The sequence below is a fragment of the Eretmochelys imbricata genome, chromosome 6 (genome assembly GCF_965152235.1).
Source record: "Eretmochelys imbricata isolate rEreImb1 chromosome 6, rEreImb1.hap1, whole genome shotgun sequence".
NCBI classification, from domain to species: domain Eukaryota; kingdom Metazoa; phylum Chordata; order Testudines; family Cheloniidae; genus Eretmochelys; species Eretmochelys imbricata.
In genome coordinates, this window is record NC_135577.1 from 86,415,967 (window position 1) to 86,438,794 (window position 22,828).

The 22,828-nt window shown below is 47.3% G+C and overlaps 1 protein-coding gene across 9 annotated transcripts in view; it reads left to right on the forward strand.

The window, feature by feature from the left end:
* Nucleotides 1-22,828, forward strand: part of PRORP (protein only RNase P catalytic subunit) — a 104,404-nt gene that overhangs the window by 1,541 nt on the left and 80,035 nt on the right. For 3 of the 9 annotated variants that reach the window (XM_077819037.1, XM_077819038.1, XM_077819039.1), the window contains exons 2-4: nt 85-1,494; nt 3,831-3,878; nt 13,068-13,200. In XM_077819037.1, coding sequence (XP_077675163.1) covers nt 497-1,494; nt 3,831-3,878; nt 13,068-13,200 — 1,179 coding nt within the window. In that variant the 5' untranslated portion in view covers nt 85-496. Of the gene's footprint in view, nt 1-84; nt 1,495-3,830; nt 3,879-10,378; nt 10,397-12,465; nt 12,520-13,067; nt 13,201-22,828 lie in introns of those variants that run through there. The other 6 variants (XM_077819041.1, XM_077819040.1, XM_077819042.1 and 3 more) reach the window with 5 other exon arrangements.

Here is a 22,828-nt window from a genome sequence, read left to right on the forward strand (position 1 = left end):
ATGTAAACTGAATTGTAATGTTGAAGTTACTACTCTAGAGATGTAAGTACTAATAGTGTATTGTTTGTGGTCTGTTTTCTGTAGGTAATTTCCTGATCTGATTTGGATGAAAGCGGCAGAACAGCTCTTAGTTCTTAGGAAGTTCACATCGCTGCTCCCCATTTTTATAGCACATATTTATGATAAACCTTAAACAGCCTCAGCCGTTGAGCAGGCACAATAAAGTACAGAACCGTCAAGTCTTTTTCCTGGGAAGAGAGATGCTCCTTCACCCTTTGTATTAGTAGTTTGGTAGTTTAAAATCTTTCTTTGGTGATTGAAGGATTTTGCTATTTTTGTTTTAATGAGAGTCTTAAAAGCTCCCTTGTGACCTTTATTCAAAAACTTTCACCGCTTGACACCCCTTAAGACTTTTACTGTAAACTTCCTCACACAAACTTCACTTCCCACTAGATCTCTCCTGGGGAGTGTTCCCAGTATATGCATTCTCCTTATCATGGCTTTCTTCCTTCCCACTAGCTTCTTGGGTTTGCAGACTTTGGGGAAATACCACATGTTTTGGCCTGTTCCAAGGCACCAACAGCTGTTTGCTGTCATCTTCCATCTTCTGAACAGGGAACATGTTAAATGTTTCCCTTTTACTACCACTTCTCCATCTGCAATACCAGTGGATCCCAAAGCAACTCATATGCTGTCTACTAAGACCAGATCTGAAGGTAGAAATGGAGAGGAGAGGGGGGGCAAAGACAGAACAGACACCTCTTCTCATCCGTTTTCCCTGTTCTCTGCTGGAGCTGCCAAGAGCAGATCAAAGAATCAAGAGGAACTGCTCATGATATCTAAAAAGAATGGTATCCGGCCACCAGAAAAACCTTTGAGTGTGGCGGAATGGGAAGAGCTGAGGGGCGAATTTAAGGGAATTAGCAAGTTTGAAGATGTAATGCTAGAGCAAATGATCAAATGCAACAGCTCCATAGATGTGGCCAAGTCCTTGTTGTCTATGGTGGCAATGAGAAAAGGTGACATCAGTTATAATTTATTGGTCAAGTACCTGGCTCTGTGTGTCCGGCAGGAGCAGATGGCAGAAGTTTGTGATGTCTATGATATAATGAAAGTCAGATTTAAGACTTTAGAAACGGGGGCCTACAGCCTTCTGATCAAGGGGCTGAATGGTTCCGATCGGTGGAGAGAGGCCTTGTTGCTACTGGAAGAGATAAAAAAAGTCATGACCCCGTCAAAAGGGAACTATGGAAATTGTATCAAAGGGGCTCTCAATAACCAAGAAATAAACTTGGCATGTGAACTGTATCATGAAATGCTGGCTAAGGATTTGATACCAAACTTGGATACGCTGCAAGTCTTTTTTGATACTGGCAAATGTGTGAAGGATAATCAGTTAAAAAGTGAACTCTTAGGAATTCTCTTGTATCTGAGAGAAAATCAACTATATCCTGGAGAAGCTCTTATGCAAAGCATAAAGCTGTGGTTTGAAAGGTAAATATTATTTCAAAAGCTGTTACTGGTTAATGGGAATTGACTCTGTGATCCATTAAGACTGTAGTCCAAAAGCCAGTGTAAATCCCTGAAACCTTTTATCATTTTATGTTGTTTTTCCTTTTTTTTTTTTTTTTTAAAAAAGCACTGTCATAATCTTTTTATTTCTACTGTAAGTAGAAAATTTTGCCAGGTCTGAATTTCCTATCACAATTTTTACCTTTTCATTTTGCATTTTTCGTATAGGGTATAGGTGTAGCATATTCTGATGAGTCCCACATTTTTGTCTTCACCAGTTCTCATCCTTGGTTTGTTATGTTTAATAGCAAATACTGAACGTTGATGAGTGTCAGAATTGCCTCTGATGTACTAGGGGAGAGAAGTGGTAAATTGTACAAAATTGAGACAGTTTTCCTCTCTGGTACAAGGAAACAGCAAATGCCATGAGAAAACAAATTCTGGCTCATTCCTTCTACTATGTGTTGGCTCAGAGGGTAACCAGAGTAATTTCAGTAGAAGGCCCTGAAGTCAGCAGATGTTAGTACACAAGAATGAGATCTGTACACACAAGAATGAGATCTGTTGAATAAGAAAGTGCTGTTTTTGCATAATTGCTTCTCAGAGCAGAACTGTAATTTAAAAAAAAAATCTTGTTAGTGGGAATAAAAGAGGACAGCCTCATCATATTTTGGTCAGGGGGAAAGCCTGCTCATGTACAGAGTTGAGTTGATGGGAGGAAGGGTAATAGGGTTTCCTGTTTTCTCTTATCTTTCAAGACAGGTAAAGAACCTCATATATCATTGTGGCCAATGCAGTGTAGTGATGTGTGTGTTGGCACTGTGATGATGCAGTGTCAAAAGGTCCCAATGCAAGCATTGCAGAGTCAAGTTGCAGTGACTTTGTGTGGGATCCATAAAGAGACTTAGGCCTTGTAATGCTTAGTGTCACAGTGCCTAATGTCTAGGCACAGGAACAACATGGTGATCCACGAAACCGAGTTATTTGCCTAGGCTCCCTATTCAGTGAATGGGGAGAGATGGTCACCTAAGAAGTGCAATCCATAAAAGCCAGCACTGGATGGAGGGCTAGTCGACAATGGCAATGTTAAAGCACTGCTGCAGCAGCACTTTAATGTGGCTCGTGTGGTCGCGGCAGAGTGCTGGGAGACAGCTCTCCCAGCGTTCTAGAAAAACCACTTCCACGAGGGGCGTAGCTCCCAGCGCTAGGGCACTGTCTACACTGGTGCTTTACAGCATTGAAACTTGTTACACTCGGGGGTGTTTTTTCACACCTGAGCAAGAATGTTGCAGTTCTGTAAAGTGTCACTGTAGACAAGCCCTTGATTAGCCAATTGGAGATGCTGATGACGGGGTGTGTGCTAAGCCCCACTCCTCTCTCAGAGAGAGGTTCCTAAATCTGGGCTGTAGGGAGGTGCCTATATCTGCTTAGTGATGCATGGATGGGAACCAGCTACCTTGAGTTAGTGGGTTTAGGTGCCTAAGCCTTTTTTTTTTGAATTAATTAGGCACCTGCCTCACTACGTGCAAACTGGCCAGAGGAAGTGGTGCTGGTTCCCATGCCCACTTTATAACTTTTAGTCCAGCGGTTAGCACACTTGCCTGGGATATGGAAGACTCAGGTTCAATTCCCCACTCTCTGCCAGAGGGGAAGAAAGGATTTGAACAGCAGATCTGCTTTTCAGGACGGTGCTGTAACCCGTAAGCTATTGGGTATTCTGATGCGGGGCTAACTCAAACTCTCCTAAAAGAAAAGTAGTACTTGTGGCACCTTAGAGACTAACAAATTTATTTGAGCATAAGCTTTCGGGAGCTACAGCTCACTGTAGCTCCCGAAAGCTTATGCTCAAATAAATTTGTTAGTCTCTAAGGTGCCACAAGTACTACTTTTCTTTTTGCGAATATAGACTAACACGGCTGCTACTCTGAAACCTGTCAAACTCTCCTGTTGAAGCTGTTCCGCTGCAGATAAATCATGAAAGAGTCACTGGAGCAGAGGGACTGGACCAAAGTATTCCACCTCCGGGGGGTGTGTGCTTTAACCATTGGACTGCAGAGTTTTTGGTCTCTGTCTCTGTCTCTGTCTGGCCCAAGGCCTGTTCCACTGCGGATAAATGCTTAAGTAGTCATATGCAGGGTGTTGCACATAAGCAGGTATAACAGATGAGCCTTCATATAATTTCTCCTTATATGTAAACAGTTATTATTTTTATTTCTAGATGCAGACCAGAAAAAAATCTTTTGGCTGTACTGTAGTTAAAAAAAAATGATGACACAGAAGTCTAACATTATTTATATTCTATATATTTTTGTTTTTAGTATTCCAGGAGAGAAATGGGAAGGACGCTTAACTACCATTAAAAATAGGTAAATACAATATTTTATGTAAAAACTTAATAAATAATGTGTTTGGGTTTTTTTGCCATGAACTTTACTTTGATAAAACAAAACAAAAGGACTGTTTCTATTCTGTCATTTCAAACTTCTTTTTGAAATAAATTCTTTGATCATAATTTCTAACACACACTTTTTGGCGGGTGTACAGGACTTCTCAAACCCCTGAGGTGATGCCATGGATCTGCAATCCCACCCCGACAGTGCCCTTAGGAAGACTCTGAACCTGACAGTGTGTGTGTCTGGTGATGGGTTTATTTATTTTGAGTTAACTTTCAGGCAGGGTTCAAAGACAGGTCTAGGGGTTGCTCTTAGCTGGGAGCTAATTAGGGCCTGCATCTTAAAGAGGGTCTGGGATACACCTGTAGCAGGAGGAGAAAGCTATTTTGTTGACTATAGTGGCAAGGAAATGAGCTGCTCTGTTTGTAGGGCTGTTTGTTTATTTACTGACTGTAAACCTGTATGGGAGGTGGTTAGGAGCCAGAGACCCTTGCCAAAATTATTATTTTGGTTAAAGTAAACTGTCCCTATGTAATTGCTCAGAACCTGGCCCTACCACAGAGATTTGCACACACAAAAATGTTAATTTGCAGTATGGACAAAATCAAGGAATTGCAAAGTATTTTCCTTCATAGACAATTTAGATACATATTTCTTCAAAATATAATATACAAATATTTGTAACTTTGTGAATGTGTCTTACATATTGTCAGTCTAATTTGAAGGCCAGATTTGTCTTTCATGTGTATTGGAATTGCGTCAAAGATAGGAACATCTTTGAGTTATATGCTGCTTAGGGTTTGTAATAAAAATAGAGTGTACAGGTGCTAACTCTTTAACATTTCTCTTAGCTTTTCTTAAATGTGAGTATGTATTGCATCTGCTGCTACTGAAGTCGGGGCGGGGGGGAGGGGAGGAAACATTGACTGCTGTGGGAGCAGGAGTGGGCTGCTGTAAAGTCTGATTTTCAGCATACAGGCTGCTTGTTTTCTTCCTCCTCCAGCTTCCTGGAGCTTGTAGCTTCTTCTAGTCCTGATAATCAGGAGCTTCAGACTTAGACACTTCTGACTATTAATTTTTCTTTGAGAGTTAGAAAGGCTGTTTGACTTCCCAAGGTCAGTTATGGAAAGCTCTAATTCTCTTCCACTTAGGGATTCCACATGGCAATTGGTATGCTGGATCCAAACATCAGCTTGTTAAGTCTGATGTTATCCCTACCACTCCAGAAAATAATTGAACAGTGCACCTAACTGTCAGGGAACGGTGTGTGTGGGAGAGAAAAAACGTTCTTTCCTAAACCATGCAGAGGTGTAATCAGCTTTCATTCCTGAGGGGAATGTATGCTACTTTTACCCTGCAGGACCCTGCATCCAACTGTGTGCTAAAAACAATGTTACCCTGAATAGTCACTGAAATTTACCTCATAGGAGGTTCGTTGGTTATGCTGCTCTTAGAACACCTACTCAGCAGGCTTTGGCTCTTGGGGAAACAATGTTATGAATTTGTTAAACAAAGCATAATGTGACTTTACTTTATTCTACGATTAGATCTTTCTAACTAATATAAAGTGATACTGGAAAAAGATTCAAGGTTTAAATATGCCAGCTGTAACAAAGTCTGTAAATGATAACTTTAATAATTTTGGTGGAGTCTCAATAATTTTTGGGGTCTTTCTTGTGGGCTCTTAAATTGTGGAGTTTTAACAAGGTCGTTCTAATTTTTGCCTGTTGTATTTAGAATTATTTATCAGGAGTTTAGATTATTTAAATAGCCAGACAACTGATTAATACAGATGTGTGGCTTAGGCCTGTGATAGCAACCAGTGGGTTGAGTATGTGGAATGTATTAAAAGTTGCTCATTGTTAGTGTGTGAAGTCAGCAAATACACTGTCCGCACAGTAATTTATGCAATCTTGGAATATTTTTTGCTTATGGTCTGTGTTTTGATATAGACCAGAAGTCTGGTTGTTGTGCCAATTAGGTATTTGTGGTTGTGTTGGGTAAGAAATATACTTCGGCTCACTCTTCGCTTTTCTCTGTGCAAAAATCAGGGGAGAATGACTTGCTGTTTCTTAACATTTAAAGCTCAAAATCTATGGCAGTGTTCTAGGACTATGCAGATCAGAACTTCACAAATTGATTGATGTAAAAAAGAATGATCCCTCCTTCAGTTCAAAGCATGCACAGTTGGATGAATGTAAGCCTCTGAACAGAGCATCGTAGAGGGGAAAATGTGAAACATCAACGTTCTACTTTGCATCTATGAAAAGACCTAAGTGAGAGGAGGCAAGGAAAAATCCTTTTGTCTGGCAGCCTGGAACAATCAAAGAACTGTTCAGGATAAATGACGTTTTATGTACTGCCTACTGGACAACCTGCTGACTTGTACTTAAAAATCCTGGAGACAGTGGTTGGCATGTGCAATCTGAGGATGAAAACAGGTCTTCTACCTCATATTTTTTGTAAAAGCCCTCAAAGTTTTCAGGGAGAGATCAGACATGATTAGCTTAGTTCCCCCTGTACCTACCTGGCCAAGCAACACTAAAGGGGGAATTAAGCAAAAAAAAAAAAGCTGATCCTTTGTTTCTTTATCCACTGCCACCTTTTACCAAAAAAGCTAAGGTTGGAATTGGTTGTAATTTTCATCCACAATCAGACATATAAGTTAGGTGGTTCACCAAGGATTTTTAAGAGTGTTAGATCATTAGTTTGTCTTTGAGGCAGGGATAGGCAACACAGCTTAATTAAAAAACAACGTCAACAAAAACCTCATTCTGATCTCAAAGAAATTGGGGCAATCACATTTTAGTTGGGCAAATTAACTTGAGATCCGGGGTGTTCTTGTACATGGGGCATGGCTACACTTGCAGATGTAGAGTGCTTTTGAATTAAACCCGCCTTCGGAAAGCGCTGCAGTCTGTCCACATTTTCGGCACTTGCAGCAGCATTGGGAGCGGTGCATTATGGGCAGCTATCCCACAGAGTACCTCTTCCCATTCTGGCGCTGTGGCTTGTGGGAAGGGGGTGTAGGGGTGGGGCATTCTGGATCCTGTCCCAACGCCCCGTGATGCATCGGTTCATATCCCGGAAATCCCTGTGCTTCTGTCCACATTTGGTGCCATCTTTCAACATTTTTTGTACTGCGTGCTCTGTCTTCCCTTTCGGTCTGCGGGAATGGAGCCCGAACTGCTGAGGAGTATGTTGATGAGTCTCGCCACACGTCCCGTTTGGCAGGCGAGTTATTCCTTATGAGCCAAAGTGACAGTGAGGGCTCCGATGATGATGACTCGAGGAACGCATATGACACAAGTTTGTTTGTGGCATTCACGGACATGCTCACCACCGTGGAATGCTGCTTTTGGGCTTGGGAAACAAGCACTGAGTGGTGGGATCACATCGTCATGCAAGGCTGGGATGACGAGCAGTGGCTGCAGAACTTTTGGATGAGAAAAGCCACTTTCATGGGACTGTGTGAGGAGCTCGCCCCCACCCTGCGGTGCAAGGACACGAGATTGAGAGCTGCCCTGCCGGTGGAGAAGCGGCTGGCTATTGCAGTCTGGAAGCTGGAAACTCCAGACAGCTACCGATCGTTTGCTTACCAGTTTGGAGTGGGAAAGTCGACTGTTGGAATCGTGTTGATGTAAGTTTGCAGGGCCATTAACCGCATCCTGCTCAGAAGAACCATGACTCTGGGTAACATGCATGACGCTGTGGATGGCTTTGCACAAATGGGTTTCCCTACCTGCGGAGGGGTGATAGATGGCACACACATTCCAATTCTGGCACCAGCCCACCTAGCCTCCGAGTACGTTAATCGGAAGGGGTATTTCTCTATGGTTCTCCAGGCGCTTGTAGATCACCATGGATGTTTCATTGACATTAACGCAGGCTGGCCCGGAAAGGTGCATGACGCACGCATCTTTCGGAACACTGGCCTATTCAGGAAGCTGTAAGCCGGGACTTTTTTCCCAGACTAGAAGATCACCGTAGGGGAAGTTGAAATGCCCACTGTGCTCCGTGGAGACCCCGCTTACCCTTTAATGCCGTGGCTCCTGAAACCCTACACAGGGAGCCTTGAGAGCAGCAAGGAGCGGTTCAACAACAGGCTGAGCCGGTGCAGAATGACTGTGGAGTGTGCTTTTGGCTGTTTAAAGGGCTGTTGGCGCTGTCTGTATGGGAAGCTGGACTTGGCCGATGACAGCATCCCTGTGGTTATATCCGCGTGCTGTACCCTCCATAACATTTGTGAAGAGAAGGGTGAACGATTCACTCAGGCATGGAACTCGGAGGTTCAGTACCTGGAGGCTGAATTTGAACAGCCAGAGAGCAGGGCTATTAGAGGGGCCCAATGCGGGGCTGCAAGGATTAGGGATGCCTTGAGGGAGCAATTTGAGGCAGAAAGCCACCAGTAATGCCCTGTGCGGGAGTGAAGTGTAGTGGTTCCAATGTTAATAGGAATCTGTGTTTGCTACGTTGGCTTACAGTGCCGGTTTCTTTCCTAGGCTAAGGTATCTTCTACTTTATGCAATAATAAAGAATGTTTTCAAAGCCAAAAAATCCATTTATTGAAAAGAAACACAACTACTTGGGAAACAGAAAGGGCAAGGGGGTGGGGTGGGGAACAGTACAATCACAGATTTGCATATGTCCTGTTATCATAGTCAGCCTTCATGTCTGGAGTGCTGTACAATGAGTGCTGCACTTCAGGATGGCTATACTGCATGGTGATGGGGGTTGAGTGCAGTGAGTAAGGGTCATAGTTTTCAGGGCTGGGTGGTGAAGCTACAGATGATGGAGGCAGCTGGTGGCGGTAAGAACCCAGATGTTGGGGAAAGTGGGTTGGAGGTGACATGGGGGCACAAGGGAAAGAGTTTTGGGACAAGGGCTGCAGGAGGGGTGGGCGTGGTAGTGCTCCGCCTGCATGGCTACGAGCTCCTGGATAGAGTCCGCTTGGCACGCCATTATCAGCCGATCCATGCTTTGCTGCCAGAGCACCACGCTTTTATGTCAGCGCTCCTCATTCTGCTGGCGGATCCTCCTTTTACTGTCCCGCTACTCCTGCACTTTTTGATTTTCATTACTTGAATGCTGCATTACTTCATGCAACATGTCTTCCTTGCTTCTACGTGGCCTCTTTCTGATTCTTTGGAGTCTTCTGGCCGATGTTAACACGGACGGCTGAGATCTCAAGGTTGCATTTGTAAAGGCAGAATGCAACACTTAACAGAGGCAGCATTGTTCACACCAGACAGAGCAATGATTCCCCCATACTTAAGAGCAAGCACTGTCTACACAATAGCATAATTTGCCTGTCTCAAAGCGAGCGCACATAAGCCACGGGAGCCCCAAAATGGTGAGTAAGCACAGGGTCAAGTGTGACTGATTGTTTCACGGCTGTACTGTCCTCTGGGTTCCTGTGCCTTGGAGAGAGCCAACAGTGGCAGGGGGCCCCAATACTGAACACCATCCCCATATTTTCCACAGGAGTTCATCCTGGAAGATATCTTGCTGCTGAGGGTGACCTTGGAAGCAAGGGAGGGTCTTCTGCTGCAATGTGGCTTCCACCCTGGCCCATATGCAGCTTGCCTGTACGCAGCAACGGTCCCCTCGCCCCTCACAGCACAGTGTCGCGGACAAGTTAGCCTTACTGGGACAAGGACCACAGTGACTCTCCCGAGAAACCTGCGCAAGCGCATTGCCCAAGTTCTGGATGAGACCTTTGAAGAGATCACTGAGGCCGATTACCGAGATGTGAGAGAGCACATCAATGCTGGATCTAGGCATGCATGCAGCCCTAACCCTCCTCGCCCCAAGAGCCCACACCGAATAACTTCCTTCCCAAAATAAAAGCGACTTACCGGGCACCTCCTCTGGTGTTTGTCCTTCACCAAGCACCAGCCGCCGCCACTGGCTGCCGTCACTGGCTACCTTCCTCCTGGCTTGAGAACAGCTCCTGGCCGCATGCATCTAGGGATTTCAGGGTGTCTTCCTCCGCCTCGGAACCCTCGGTCCCACTTTGCTCCTGCTCCTCCTCCTCCTCCCGCTTTGTTGAACTGGGCTCTGAAGTGTCCATGGTGATACTCAGAGTGGAGGTGGAGTCGCCCCCAAGTATTGTGTCCGGCTCTTTGTAGAAATGGCAGGTCGCGGGAGCAGCACCGGAGTGGCTGTTTGCCTCGCAGGCTTTGCGGTAGGCATTCCGCAGCTCCTTCACTTTAACGCTGCACTGCAGTGCGTCCCGGTCATGGCCCCTTTCCATCGTGTCCCTTGATATCGGCCCGAAGGTATCGTAATTCCTATGGCTGGAGCGCAGCTGGGACTGGACAGCTTCCTCCTCCCAAACACTGATGAGGTCCAGCATCTCACCATTGCTCCATACTGGGGATTGCCTGGTGTGTGGAGGCATGGTCACCTGGAAAGGTTTGCTGAGAGCACTCCACGCCTTGCTGAGCAAACAGGAAGGGGATTTTCAAAATTCCCAGAGAATTTAAAGGGTGGGTCTGACGGTTGGTCACCTGAGGGCAGGACAGTAGAGTTCAAAGTGATGACCAGAGTGGCTAGAACAGGCATTGTGGGACACTTCTGGAGGCCGATCAGAGCTCACTAATAGACCAGGGCATCCACACTGGCGCTGCGACTCTCCAGCAGGGGCGCACAAAACGTTATTCCACTCGCCGAGGTGGAGTACCGGGAGCACTCTAGCCGCAGAGTCAGAGCGCTCTACGTGCCTTGCCAGTGTGGACGGGTAGTGAGCTAGTGCGCCCGGGGCTCCTTTAATGTGCTCTAACTCACAAGTGTGCCCATGGACTTGGGGGATTTTAAAATATTTTTTCCCAAGTATGGTATGTATTGAAAGAATGTGGAGAAACTGGAAAGGGTACAGAGATGAACAACAAAGATGATTAAAGGGATGGAATGCAAGCCATATGAGCAAAGGCTGAAGGAACTACGTATGTTTAGTTTGAAAAAGAGGAGATTGGGGCAGCTTTCAAATATTTGAAAGGCTACCATAAAAAAAGATGGATAAAAGTTGCTCTCTTGCCACTGAGGGCAGGAGAAGAGGCAATGGGTTCAAATGACAGCATAGCAGATTTAGCTTAAATCTCTTGAAAAAACTTCATAACTGTAAGAACAGTAGGACAATGGAACAGACTGCGTAAGGAGATTGTGAAAGCTCCTTCACTGGAGGTTTTCAAAAGGAGGCTGAATAGTCATCTGTCTTGGATGATTTAGACCCAACAAATCTTGCATCTTGGCAGAGGTAATGACCCTTGCGATACCTTCTAACCCTCTTATTCTGTGCCTGGAACATGCTTTACATGATACATCTCTAATGGATTTGGAGCTGCTCAGTATTTAATTTATAAATAGTGTATGTTGACCTGGTTATTGGGATGTTTACTATCTGAATATATCAGTTTAGTTTAATAGGGGGTAGCTGGCAAAATGGGATCTTTGCAGTGCCTTCCACATCTACACTGCTACATTGAGCAGTGCAGTGTCTCACTACCTCCTCTCTGCTGCCTCCTTCCTGCCAGAGCCTTTCCTTAGTGAAAGGCTCCTGCTGTGAGGAGTTGCCAGAATCTTTTCCTGATGCTTCCCACCCTGCCAGAGTCTCACCCCTGCACAGTCCAGGGCAGCAGGTTTGTATAACTTTTGGTGGTGCCCAGAACGGGTCCAAGTCCCGCCCCCCACACCTGCCTTGTAAGCCAATATATATTTTTTAAAATAATGTAAAAATGGCATGGAAACAGTAAGCATTTTAACAGTTGCCCTATATTGGACAATGTGGGGGGCTGTGGGCTCTGGCTGAGGGTGCAGGCTCTGGGGTGGGGCTGAGGATGAGGGGTGTGGGAAAGGCTCAGGGCTAGGGCAGAGAGTTGGGATATGGGGCGATGAGAGCACTGGCTGGGGATGTGGGCTGTGGGAGGGGCTCAGGGCTAGGGCAGAGGGTTGGGGTGAGGAGGGGTAAGGGCTCTGGCTGGGGGTGTGAGCTCTGGGGTGGGGCTGGGGATGAGGACCCCAGGATGCAAGCAGGCTACCCAGGGGCCAGGGCCAGAGCCAGAGAGGAGGGCTCCACGGTCCCCCCAGCCCTCTCCCCATTGGCAGCAGAGAGCTCTCTCCCACCTCTTCCCTTCCCCCACCCCCAGCAGCAGCACACTCACCCGGCACTGTCATTGCACATGCTCCTAGGGGCCGGGCGCCTCTCAGGTCCAGGAAGCCCCCTCACCTCCTCTGTGGTGGGTGCCGGGGAGGTGGGGGAGAGGGAGGGCTGCCATCACGTGTGCGCCTCCTCAGCCTGCTATCAGCGCCACTCCCTTTTGTAGTCGGCAGCAGCTGGCAAGGGAGTGCAGCGCGGAGCTGCAGGGGGCAGCCGCCCACTGCCCAGGGCGCAGACAGGCATGCTCCGGGGGAGGTGGGCGGGGCATGGGGACGCTCCCCGGGAGGCGCGTGGGCTGGCAGGCAGGGCCAGGAGAGAGACCCGGCTCCAAACATTGATGGAGCCGGGCCCTGAATTTGCTGGAGCCCATATAACTCGCTGCCCCAGTGCACAGTTAAAAGTTCCAGCAGTGGGGAAAGACTATGTCAAAGCGGGAGTCAGCATGGAAAGGCTCAGGTAGCTCAGTCAATGCTTTAGTCAATTTTAGGCTATTTCTGTGATCCCCTCTGTAGTATCTGATCATTTGAGTTTTTAATGTATTTTGTCTTTGCAACACACTTATGAGGCAGAAAAGTACAGATGGGGATAACTGAGATAGAGGAAGACTAAATGTATTTTCCAAGGTCACGGAGGAAGTTTGTGGTAGTGCTTGTAATTGAATGCTGTTCTCCCAAGCCACAGCGTAGGGCTGTAATCACTGGACCATCTTTCCTCTCCCTTCACTACTAGGGCCTCTGGCACAGAAATTGACCCCTAAATGTCCCCAAGGATCTGATCCAGAACCCATAGAAGTCAGTTGGAGCATTTCCATTGATTTCCATAGGTTTTGGATCTGGCCCAAACTGGGCACAAGTCATTTTCTGATTACTTATTTATTTTTTGTTTGCACAGAAAGAGGCATGCATAGTCAGTTAATAAATGAAAGTGAATTTTAACATATGGATCTTTTACAATTCTTATTCACACACATGCATACTTTGTTTGTGGTTTTATTACCGTTACAGTGGAAAATGTCCAGTTTGTAACCAAAACCTGGAATCTATTAATCTGAGCCAAGAAGAGTACAATGCACTCAAGGAAAAAATAATGAAAGATGTGATCCAGGGAACTGATACATTCAGGAAGACGACTCCTCAGGTAGGTCTCAAGGGCCTTCAGGTTTATTGACTGGAGAGTCAGAAGTGACTAATGTTTAATAGGTCTAAGAGCCATAATAATTTTTTTAACACTTAATTTTATATTAAGGATTTTTTTTAAAAGTTGTGTCATGCTAATACTATACATTTTCACTGATTTATAGTAAAATGTATTTGAGAATTCATTTCGACATTCTGCTTATAATCATATACATTTATTCTTAATCTCACTTATGATTTTGGTCCTTCAATTCCTTCAGTATATCTTTAATTTTTGTCTTAATCAGTAAGAAACTCACAAATATTTTAATAACCTGCCTACATTTTCTCCACAATTTAATAACATGAATCCAAGTGCTGAACTCTCCATTTCTCCCTTCACCCTCATAATTTTTCACATCTTTCTAGTTGGTCATTTGAGGAGAGGATACGTGGACTAGAACAATTACATTTTTAGTAGTAAATGTTAATAAATGTCAATTTCTTCCCCATCCAAAAACCAGTGGAAAATATTCCATGATTCATGAATGAAATTTTCAAAGGAGAAAAGTTTAAAAATACCTAGGTTGCCCTAGCAAAAAAGGGAAGTCTCTGCCATCTCATTAAATATTGTTTATTTCTGAATCTTATATTTATTAAATCTTGAATGCTGGATTTTTCAATAGTACAATAGTTTAAGTCAAAACTAGGAAAAATATTTTAAAATAAACATCAATATTACCTGTCAAAATTCACAAGAAATTAACACTAACCTCGCAGTCCTAAATGTACATGGGCTATAGTAATATATCATCTGCAGTGGGAACATCTTGCTTTGAACAGGGATCACTGCATAAATACAAGTTAGAAATGGTACAATACGTACAAATCATGGTCAAATGCTCTTCTTACGTTTTCTTTTTTTGCTTTGCTTTGCAAGTCCTTACTCATCATTATGTGTTGACTTTAGCAAACAAGCAGCCTGGATACTTAATGGAGTTGAAAGATAAAAGACCGCTAGATGGAGCCAGTGCCACATCTGAGAAATTTTGTTTGCTGACATTTAATAGTAACAAGATCAAACCATTATGAGAATGCTGGGCTTTGCTGTTGGTAGTGCCAGAGTTCAGCTCCAACCTCTGTAGCAGATAGCTCTGGTGATCTTTAGGGAGTACAGCAGCTCCAGCTCTCTAGCACTCTTGCAGGTGAAGAAGCCCTATCAAACCCAGGAGAGTGGGGCATTACAGGGCCCATCACTGGAGGGCTATCCATGTCTCCACTTACTACTTCATTCCAGCTGTCTTTCCTGGCACCACCTAAATCTTTGCCTCCCCACTGTTCATGCACATCATCAGAAAGGTCAGGGGTGGCATCCTGATTCCCCACAATACACTTGTCAGATTGGCACTTCCCCTGCTGGTGTTCAACAGAGAATTTATTGCATAGAGAAGCCATATAAAGAGCTGGGCTGATTCTTCATCTCCTGTATTGGTCTCAGGGACGAGTTCCCCACCCCTGTCATCCTGCCCCCAAGAGGATGGAGGGAATAGAACTTGTCCCTAAACCCAGTATGCTGGCAAGAGCTGCTGGAAGAGGAGCTGAGCTGTTATCTACACACCTGTCACAGCTTCAGCTGTCAGTTCTCCCCTTCTCTTCTTCCTGTCCTTGCCAAGCCTCTTGTTGAATGGATTAGGGTGAAGCTGGAAGTACAGTTAACAGCTCAGCTAGGAAGCTTGTACTCTCTGCTAGCAGTGTATAGATTGCCAGCTTTCTGTCATTCCATTCCATAGTGCCAAAAAGAAGGTCTGATAACTTTTCATATTTCAGATTTTAGACCTCTGATGATACCATGCACTAGATGTCAACAAGAAGAGCCTAGCTATATAAGTTCCATGATTACCTTACTTACTGTTTCTTCCCTATTTGTGTACAGAAAAAACATTAGATGTTTGAAACTTTTAAAACACCTAATTCTAGGGTACCCATTGTCTCTGAACCCCATTGTTCAAGTATCTTCATATTTTTCCCACAAAGTTTATCCTGGCTTCAGATTTATCCTCCCAACTTTCAAACTGATCTGACTTCTTTTGTGAATATTACAGGGGCTGCAGAATCAGCTTTAAAAAAATGTAGCAGCAACCTTAATATTGTCAAATGGCTACTGCTGCTCCATAGTACTAAAATTTAAACAAGAATTGGGAAGAATTGTTGCATGGTAACATGAGCAATACACCTATTTTTTAGAATTCCTCAGAGAAATCCTGGTAAAGTAATGGGTTTATATTTCTCTGATTCCTTAACTAGTTAAGCTAATTTATGAAGTTTGTTTGGGTATGTTTATGTTGGAGCTGGGAGATGCAATTTTCAGCTTGAGTAGATGTACCCAGCCGGCCCTGATCCAGCTAGCATGATAAAACCAGAAGTATAGCTGCAGCAGAGTGATGGGCTGGCTGTCCTGAGTATGATACCATCTGAGATCATGGAGCTAGCCCATCCCCTTACTCATGCTGCAGTGGCTACGCTTGTATTTTTAGCACAATAGCCCAATCAGAACGAGCACAGGTATGTCTGTTGGAGCAGGAAATTATACCTTGCAGCTCTGGTGTACAGCTCATACCCTTTGAGTCCCAGTTTGAGGCCTGTGGGGAATCAGGGTCTCTTTTGTCTCGTTAACCAGGTTACATCAATAGTACCTTACACCATAAGTGTTCCCTCTGGAGTCAGTGGAGCTACTGATGGGGCCCGGTGCTATTCCTTGGGAGGAAGGATATCCCTGTGCAGGCCTGGGAAATGGGGAATAAAAAATTGTTGGGGGTTAGACTAGATGACCCTTGTGACCCTTTCTAACCCTATGATTCTATTATCACGGTTCAGCTTCGAGTTTGGTTTAGTTGGTAACCTTCTTCCACTTGTTCTCCATGAATGCACAGCAGTTAGGGCCATATTCCCTATTTCCATTACTCACCCAGTTGGCTGCAGAACCATTTGGAGTATGTAGGAGCGGGAGAGCAGGTCACATATTGAACTACCCCCTGGCAGTGGGGGACCTAATTGAATAGTGTGCTGGGCCCCGGATTTGTTTGAACTAGCCCTGATACCAGTACTGTAATCTGCATTGGGAACCATTGTTGTTTCTGTACTGTCTTCATCTGTTGACTGCTAGTTGAAAATCTGTTCTATTGAATTTTCTATAGTGGTGAAGGCCTGCCAGTTGTTCTTACCATTGGCTAATAGAGGGAATACCACAGAGAATTGCAGGTTGATCATCTTTTCATTACTGTAGGCTGAGTAGGCCCTGGTCAAAATCCCGACATATCCTGACACTTAAAATCTCAATATCCCTCGAATACAACATTCATGTCATACATGTCTGTGTGTGCACTTGTACAACTTTTTGTGCCCATTCTTGGGTGGGTTAGTCCACTACTATTTCGCATGTGGAAGTTTAGGCTGCACAGATGTCCCATCTGCTTCCTCCATTGTGGAGAGGGGAGGAAATCAGGCCACGCTGAATTTCCAGAATTTTCCTCTTTTTGGGGGAGATTTGGGCCACCTGGTCCCTGTATGTGGTTCTTTGCCTGGTTCTCCCTAAAACTGTCACCCCTAAGGAACCAGAGGATCTTTGTGTCCCTAGTTGCTAGCGATGGGTGAGAGGATTGATAGGCAAGGGAGGAAATGGAAAGATTGTTGGGTTTATTTTTAGTCTATTTGTTTTGCCCTAGAGTGCTCTGCAGTTGTTGGCATGACTTATCCCTGCTTAAAGTAAAGCACTTCTTACTTGGTACTGACTTCAATCTAGAGTTCACTGTGAAAGCATTTGTCATCTTCCCTGGATTTATAATGACCTTCTCCCTAACCCCCAAAGTAACATGCCACTTTAGGACTAATTACAAAGCATCTATACCGTATTGAACTGAGTCTTTAGGGACAGTGTATACATCATTGTGGAGAAAGAATTAGAGACTATATTCTCAGTTTAAAAAATAGTCTACTTGGCTTTAAGCGTTGGTATAGTGAAAATAGCCCTTGCTTGTAAAATACACTGTGGAGTAACTCAAATCTGCTTTATTCACCTTTTCTCTCTTTCTTTATTCCCCTTTGTTGTTTGTACCTTTTGCTCATCCACTACTGCTCTTCTCTGACCTTCTCCCAATCCTGGTATTACTGGTGCAAATACTCCCTCCTTTTTTAATTGTCAAGACATATTGAACTGCCATCCTGTGTCATACCACCTCCGTGATTTACTGTCTTATTATGAAACTCAGACAAGTTCAGAGAATAGGACACAGGCCTGGAAGGCAGGAAAACTCGGTTTTGTTTCTGATTCTGCTGTTAAGTTTTTGTGATCTTGCAGAAGTCCACTTATCTTTCTGTGTCTCAGTTTTTCCCACCTGCCTGATGGGCATAATGACACCTACTCATCTTTATAAAGTACTCAGAGATCTATGGTAGAAAAGAACTATATCAGGGCCAAGCATTGTTACTGCTGTTTTTTGTCTTATCTATATCTTTTGATATATTCCTTTTCTATTATTTCTCTGTAATCCTATTTATTTAACCTATGAAACATACTGGAATAAAGTTTATATGAAAGATGATTGACTTCAGTGGTGCTGGCGTGTGTGCTGTACAGTTCACTTCACCTTGTAGTTCATATTAGAAATGTTAACACTCTTGAGTAAGCAGTCATGCTTATCTGTCATTTGAGTTGTTATACAATTAACACTTGAAACCCTATTAGTAGTAGTAGTTGTCATAAGTAGGAAATTATTGACTGAATTTGAAGCTATAGTGATAGCTCTGTATGGCCCTGCAGGATTTTTTTAGCCAAATGAGTGTAATGTGCTCTGTAATGGCTTAGTGTGTTCTTTTTTTCTTTCTTTTTATGATCAAAATCGGGGTTCATACTATCTTCTTTCCAATTATTGGTCAATAACCAGAGCTTGAAAAACTTTTCGGGAAGCTTGTTTGTGAAAGCTCTGTGTGACAAAGTTCCTCCTCTGCCTTGGTGGGTCGTGCGCTTATTGGCAGATTTGCTTGCCTCAGAGGTTCACGGCAGCCCTCAGTTTGGCCACTTTCGTGGCTGAAATCTGCCATTCAGTCAGTTAGCCTCATCACTGGCCAGCATGGGGAAAGGAAGAAGAACAATCCCCGCAGTCTCTGCTAATCCACCTAGTGGATCGGGGAACAGGCCAGAGACCTTCCCCTCTGGTGAAACCTACAGTCCAGTTCAACTCTCTGGTATCAAGTAGGAAGTTAGGGGAATGAAGGGAATCCAGGCCCACCCTCTACTCCAGGTTCCAGCCCAGGGCCCTGTGGATTGCAGCTGTCTACAGTGGCTCCTGTAACAGCTGTGTGAAAGTTTGAGTTTGATTGGTCCAGTATCTTTCCATCGTGTGAAAACTAAAGTTACTATGTAAATATGCAGGCCGGCTTCTTAAGTGGAGTTGCCCATTGGAAGCACATTACACAAAAGGTTCAGTGTCTGAACTAGGTTCCAATAGGTTTAAGGGTGGAATTGAGAAAGTATTAGCATTAACCTATAAAGTTCTAATTTGTTTCATAACTGGATGATGATCAGGAGGATGTGATTTTTAAGGGTCCAACCTCCCCATGGCCTTCCTTCCAACACCTTCTTTATTCTCACCACAGGACCTTCCTCCTGGTGTCTGATAATGCTTGTACTTCTCAATCTTCCAGTAGTCTGCCTTCTCACTCTCAGCTTCTTGCACCTATTGCTCCCAGCTCCTCGCAAGCAGGCCACAAACTGAAGTGAGATCCTTTTTAAACCCAGGTGCCCTGATTAGCTTGCCTGTCTTAATTGATTCTGGCAGCTTCTTGATTGGCTGCAGGTGTTCTAATCAGCCTGTCTGTCTTAATTGTTTCCAGAAAGTTCCTGATTGTTCTGGAGCCTTCCCTGTTGGGAAACGGGACCTCCCTCGCTTGCTCCTCAGCTATCTGCTTTCTATTCTTTCCTAAAGCCCCCTGGCCTGGATTTTTCTTACTTTGTGACCCTGCCTTAGTTTCTCCCCCCGACCGGGCCAGACGCTTTTTTGTTTTGTTTTGTTTTTTTGCTGTTTTTCTTTGCTGCCGTTTGAGTGCTGGTCGGCTGCCAGCTTGCCGCCGGCACCTTCCTCCCCCGCCCCCCACGCCTGCTCTCGGGCGCAGCTATTTGCCTTAGCTGAAACCCCTGGAGGAGGGGAGGGAAGATTGCCGACCCGCTATCCAGAGGGGGGAGTGGAAGCCCCCAGACCCAGCCGTTTTGCTGTCAGCTCGGAATTTCTTCTTATCTCTGCAACATTCTCTGCCTGCCGGAAGCCTTGGTACACAGCCAACAAAGCTGGAGAAGAAGATAGAGGACAGAGAAATCACCCAGGGAAGCTACAAATCATCGTGGAGGGGGCCGTAAGACTGAGTAATTCTTTGAATTATACTCTCGTGAGGGGGAGTTTGGCTGTGGTTTAATTGCGTTTGCGGCGGCACAGGGGGTGTGGCACGGAGCTGCCCCCCGATCCATCGGTGCCCCCCCCCAACATTATTACAACTGTCACGGCCCCCCGCCGTCCATCCTTGCTGGCAACCTGCCATCTGCCTTCGGATCCAGCTGTTTGCTTTGAACTTTGCCTTTCGGACCGGACATAACAGCCAACCAAACGAGACTCTTTGGGCAAACGTGCGTGGGTCCACACCCACGCCCACCCGGACTGTTTACCCCACAGCTTGCCCCTATCACCGGACCCCGATTTCTGTTTTTCCCCCCTTCCAGTCCAACTCATATGGTACCCCCCCCCCCCGCCTGCAGCCCAGCAGAGAGGAGCGGTTAATCTGCTTCCCCCTCCTCCTTCTGGTGTCTCCCCATCTCTCCCTGCTCACAATGGCGGGGAATGAGAGGGGCGAGGCCCCTCTAACAATATCAGTTGTCCCTCCCCCACCTACCCCCCTGCCCAAGCCACCCCCCCCCACTGTTAAAACACCTGCCACCGCCCCCGCTGGGGCACCGGCGGCAGGAGGCACCGGGCGATTACTGCCGCTGCTGCGTCCACCGCCCCCCCAGATTCTAGGAACCCCCCCCCAGTTGGCCGGAAAGGCCAGGGCGGGAAGAAAGGAAAGGGCCCCGCTAAAACCACTAGGCCCTCCATCTGCCCCCACCACTGTGGCCTCGTCATCGACCATGGCGTCCCTCCCTACTGTTCCCTCCACCAGCTCTGCGAACGTCCCTCCCCCGGCCCCCAGGACGTATGCCCGGGCGGTGGCAGGCTCCCCACTGCCTGCCGCCTCGTCATCTCGCCCACCCACTGCCTCCGCTACCATCACCAGCAGCCGGGGCCCCTTCCCCACCTTGACCAGGAGGCATGGTGTCCGTTGCCTCCTGGTGCCCGCCTCGCCCCACGTGGAGACATACGTGCAGGCGTTGGCGAAGGTGGTAGGACCCACGGCTATTGTGGCGGCCTCCAAAATGTATGGGAAGGTTGTTTTTTTCTTAGCTTCGGAGACTGCCGCCCAGGAGGCGGTGGAGAGGGGCCTGGCGGTGGGGGGGGTGTTTGTCCCCCTAGAGCCGCTAGAAGACCTGGGCGTTCGGCTCGTCCTCACCTCCATTCCTCCCTTTTTACCCAATGCTGCCCTTTTACCCGCTCTCTCCACCCTGGGGAAACTTGTCTCTGTCATCAGCCCTCTCCCGTTGGGCTGCAAGGACCCCACCCTCCGTCACGTTCTTTCGTTCCGCCGGCAAGTGCAGCTTCTGCCACCGGCAGCGGCGCGTGACGGAGAGGCGCTCGAGGGGTCCTTCCTAGTCCCTTACCAAGGAGCCCGCTATCGGGTCTTTTACTCCACGGGAGAGGCCCGGTGCTACCTCTGCCGCTCAGCGGGGCATGTCCACAGAGACTGCCCCTTGGCCCAGGGGGGAGGGGCACCCGGGACCCCCAAGACCCAGCAGGACATCGGCCCCGTCGTTGCCGACGCCCCTGGCCGCCCGGCACCTGAAACCAACCCTCCTCCTACTCGACCCGCTGCTGCTCCCGTCCGGGCCCAAGAAACACCTTCCCTACAACGCCCAGGCGAGCAAGGGAGTCCCACCCTTGCTATTACCAATCCGGCGGAGCCTATGGAGGAGGGTGTGGCAAAGATATTACCGAGTATAGGAAAGGGCCCGCCCCAAGGAGAACCCCCCGCCCCTCATGCTGCCTCACCGTTACCCCCTCGAACCCCTGAACCATCGCCTCTGCCCCACGACACGACCCCTGCTAACCAACCCCCAGACGACGCTATGGAGGGCTGGACCCTAGTCCAGGGGAAGCAAGGCAAGCGGAAGGTTTGAGCTCCACTGCACCCATCCGACGCGGAAGCCCCCCGGAAGACCAGAAAGGGAGGCACTGATATTGAGCCTTCCGCTACGGCCACGAGTGAGATCCATCCGCTGGTGTCGGGAGGGGAAGACAGACTGGCATTGGAGGGCAGAATCCCCCCTCCACGGGAGACCCTCCCCTCCAAGACCCCTGAGGAAGCTCCTTCTGCCCGGATACCACCCGAACCCCCCGCGAACCCCGAAGCGACTGTCGAGGCGGGCCCTAGAGGAGAGGCCCTCGGGGTAGCAGGAGTTGGCCTCTCCTCCGTGTATGCGGAGATTGAGGCCCTAGATTTGACCCCGGTCACCCAGGGAGAGGATGATCTACTGCCAGCTGGCCTCGATCTGGGCAACCTCACCCCAGCCCCCCTTTCCCCATGCTCCCTCCCCCTAATTGCCTTCCCGGGCGAGCACCCTGCAGAAGGTGGTCCACCACCTGATGCCATGGCCGCCAAGACCACCACGGAGCCAGCGCCTAGCGTCGCTGGGAGCCCCCTCCCTTACCCCTTAACCCTCGACTCTGCTCAGGAGGCACCTTCTTTTAGCTGCTCGCCTCCTGAAGCCCAGAGCCTTACCCCTGTCCCTGCCCAATTCACCTCCTTCTGCAATGCTATTGCCGCCCCTGGGGTTATTCTTTTCCCGCCTTTCGCAGATTCCCCCCAGGGAGCAGTCTTTGCACTTTCTAGTCAGACGCCCTGTCGGTAGTCCGCACCCCGCCTACCCGCCTTAGCGGACCACGAGGCTGCATTAAGAGCCCCACCAGGGAATACCCCGGAAATCGTAACTCCACCCCCCCATGAGCTGCGGCATGAACTACGGAAGTTCCTAGAACACATCCGTGGCGCCCGCAATAGGGTACAGCTGGCTCTTCAGCTATGGGGGGACTTTGATCAAATTCTTCAGGCCACAAGGGCCCTTATAAAGGAGGGCAGAGGGCAAGGAAAGCGCGGTGCTGCGGCCTACGAGCGGGCCCGCGGCTTCCGAAAAGATCTACTCATCCACGGGATGGGTCACGGGTTGCTGTGCAACCCGCTGGGGGCCACGAACACCCCCACCAATAAGAAACCCCCACCCCCCCCAGCCCTCCGCATGACGCCTCTCATTATTGCAACCTTGAACACCAGGGGCTGTAGGATGGCTCTCCGCAGGTCCCAGGTGCTCTCTTACCTTCAGGAAGGGGGGTACTCTGTAGCTTTCCTGCAGGAGACCCATACGGACCCGACCGTCGAGGACAGGTGGCGGCTGGAGTGGGGGGACGGGGTATACTTTAGCCACTTCACGACTTGGCAAGCTGGAGTGGCGACCCTGT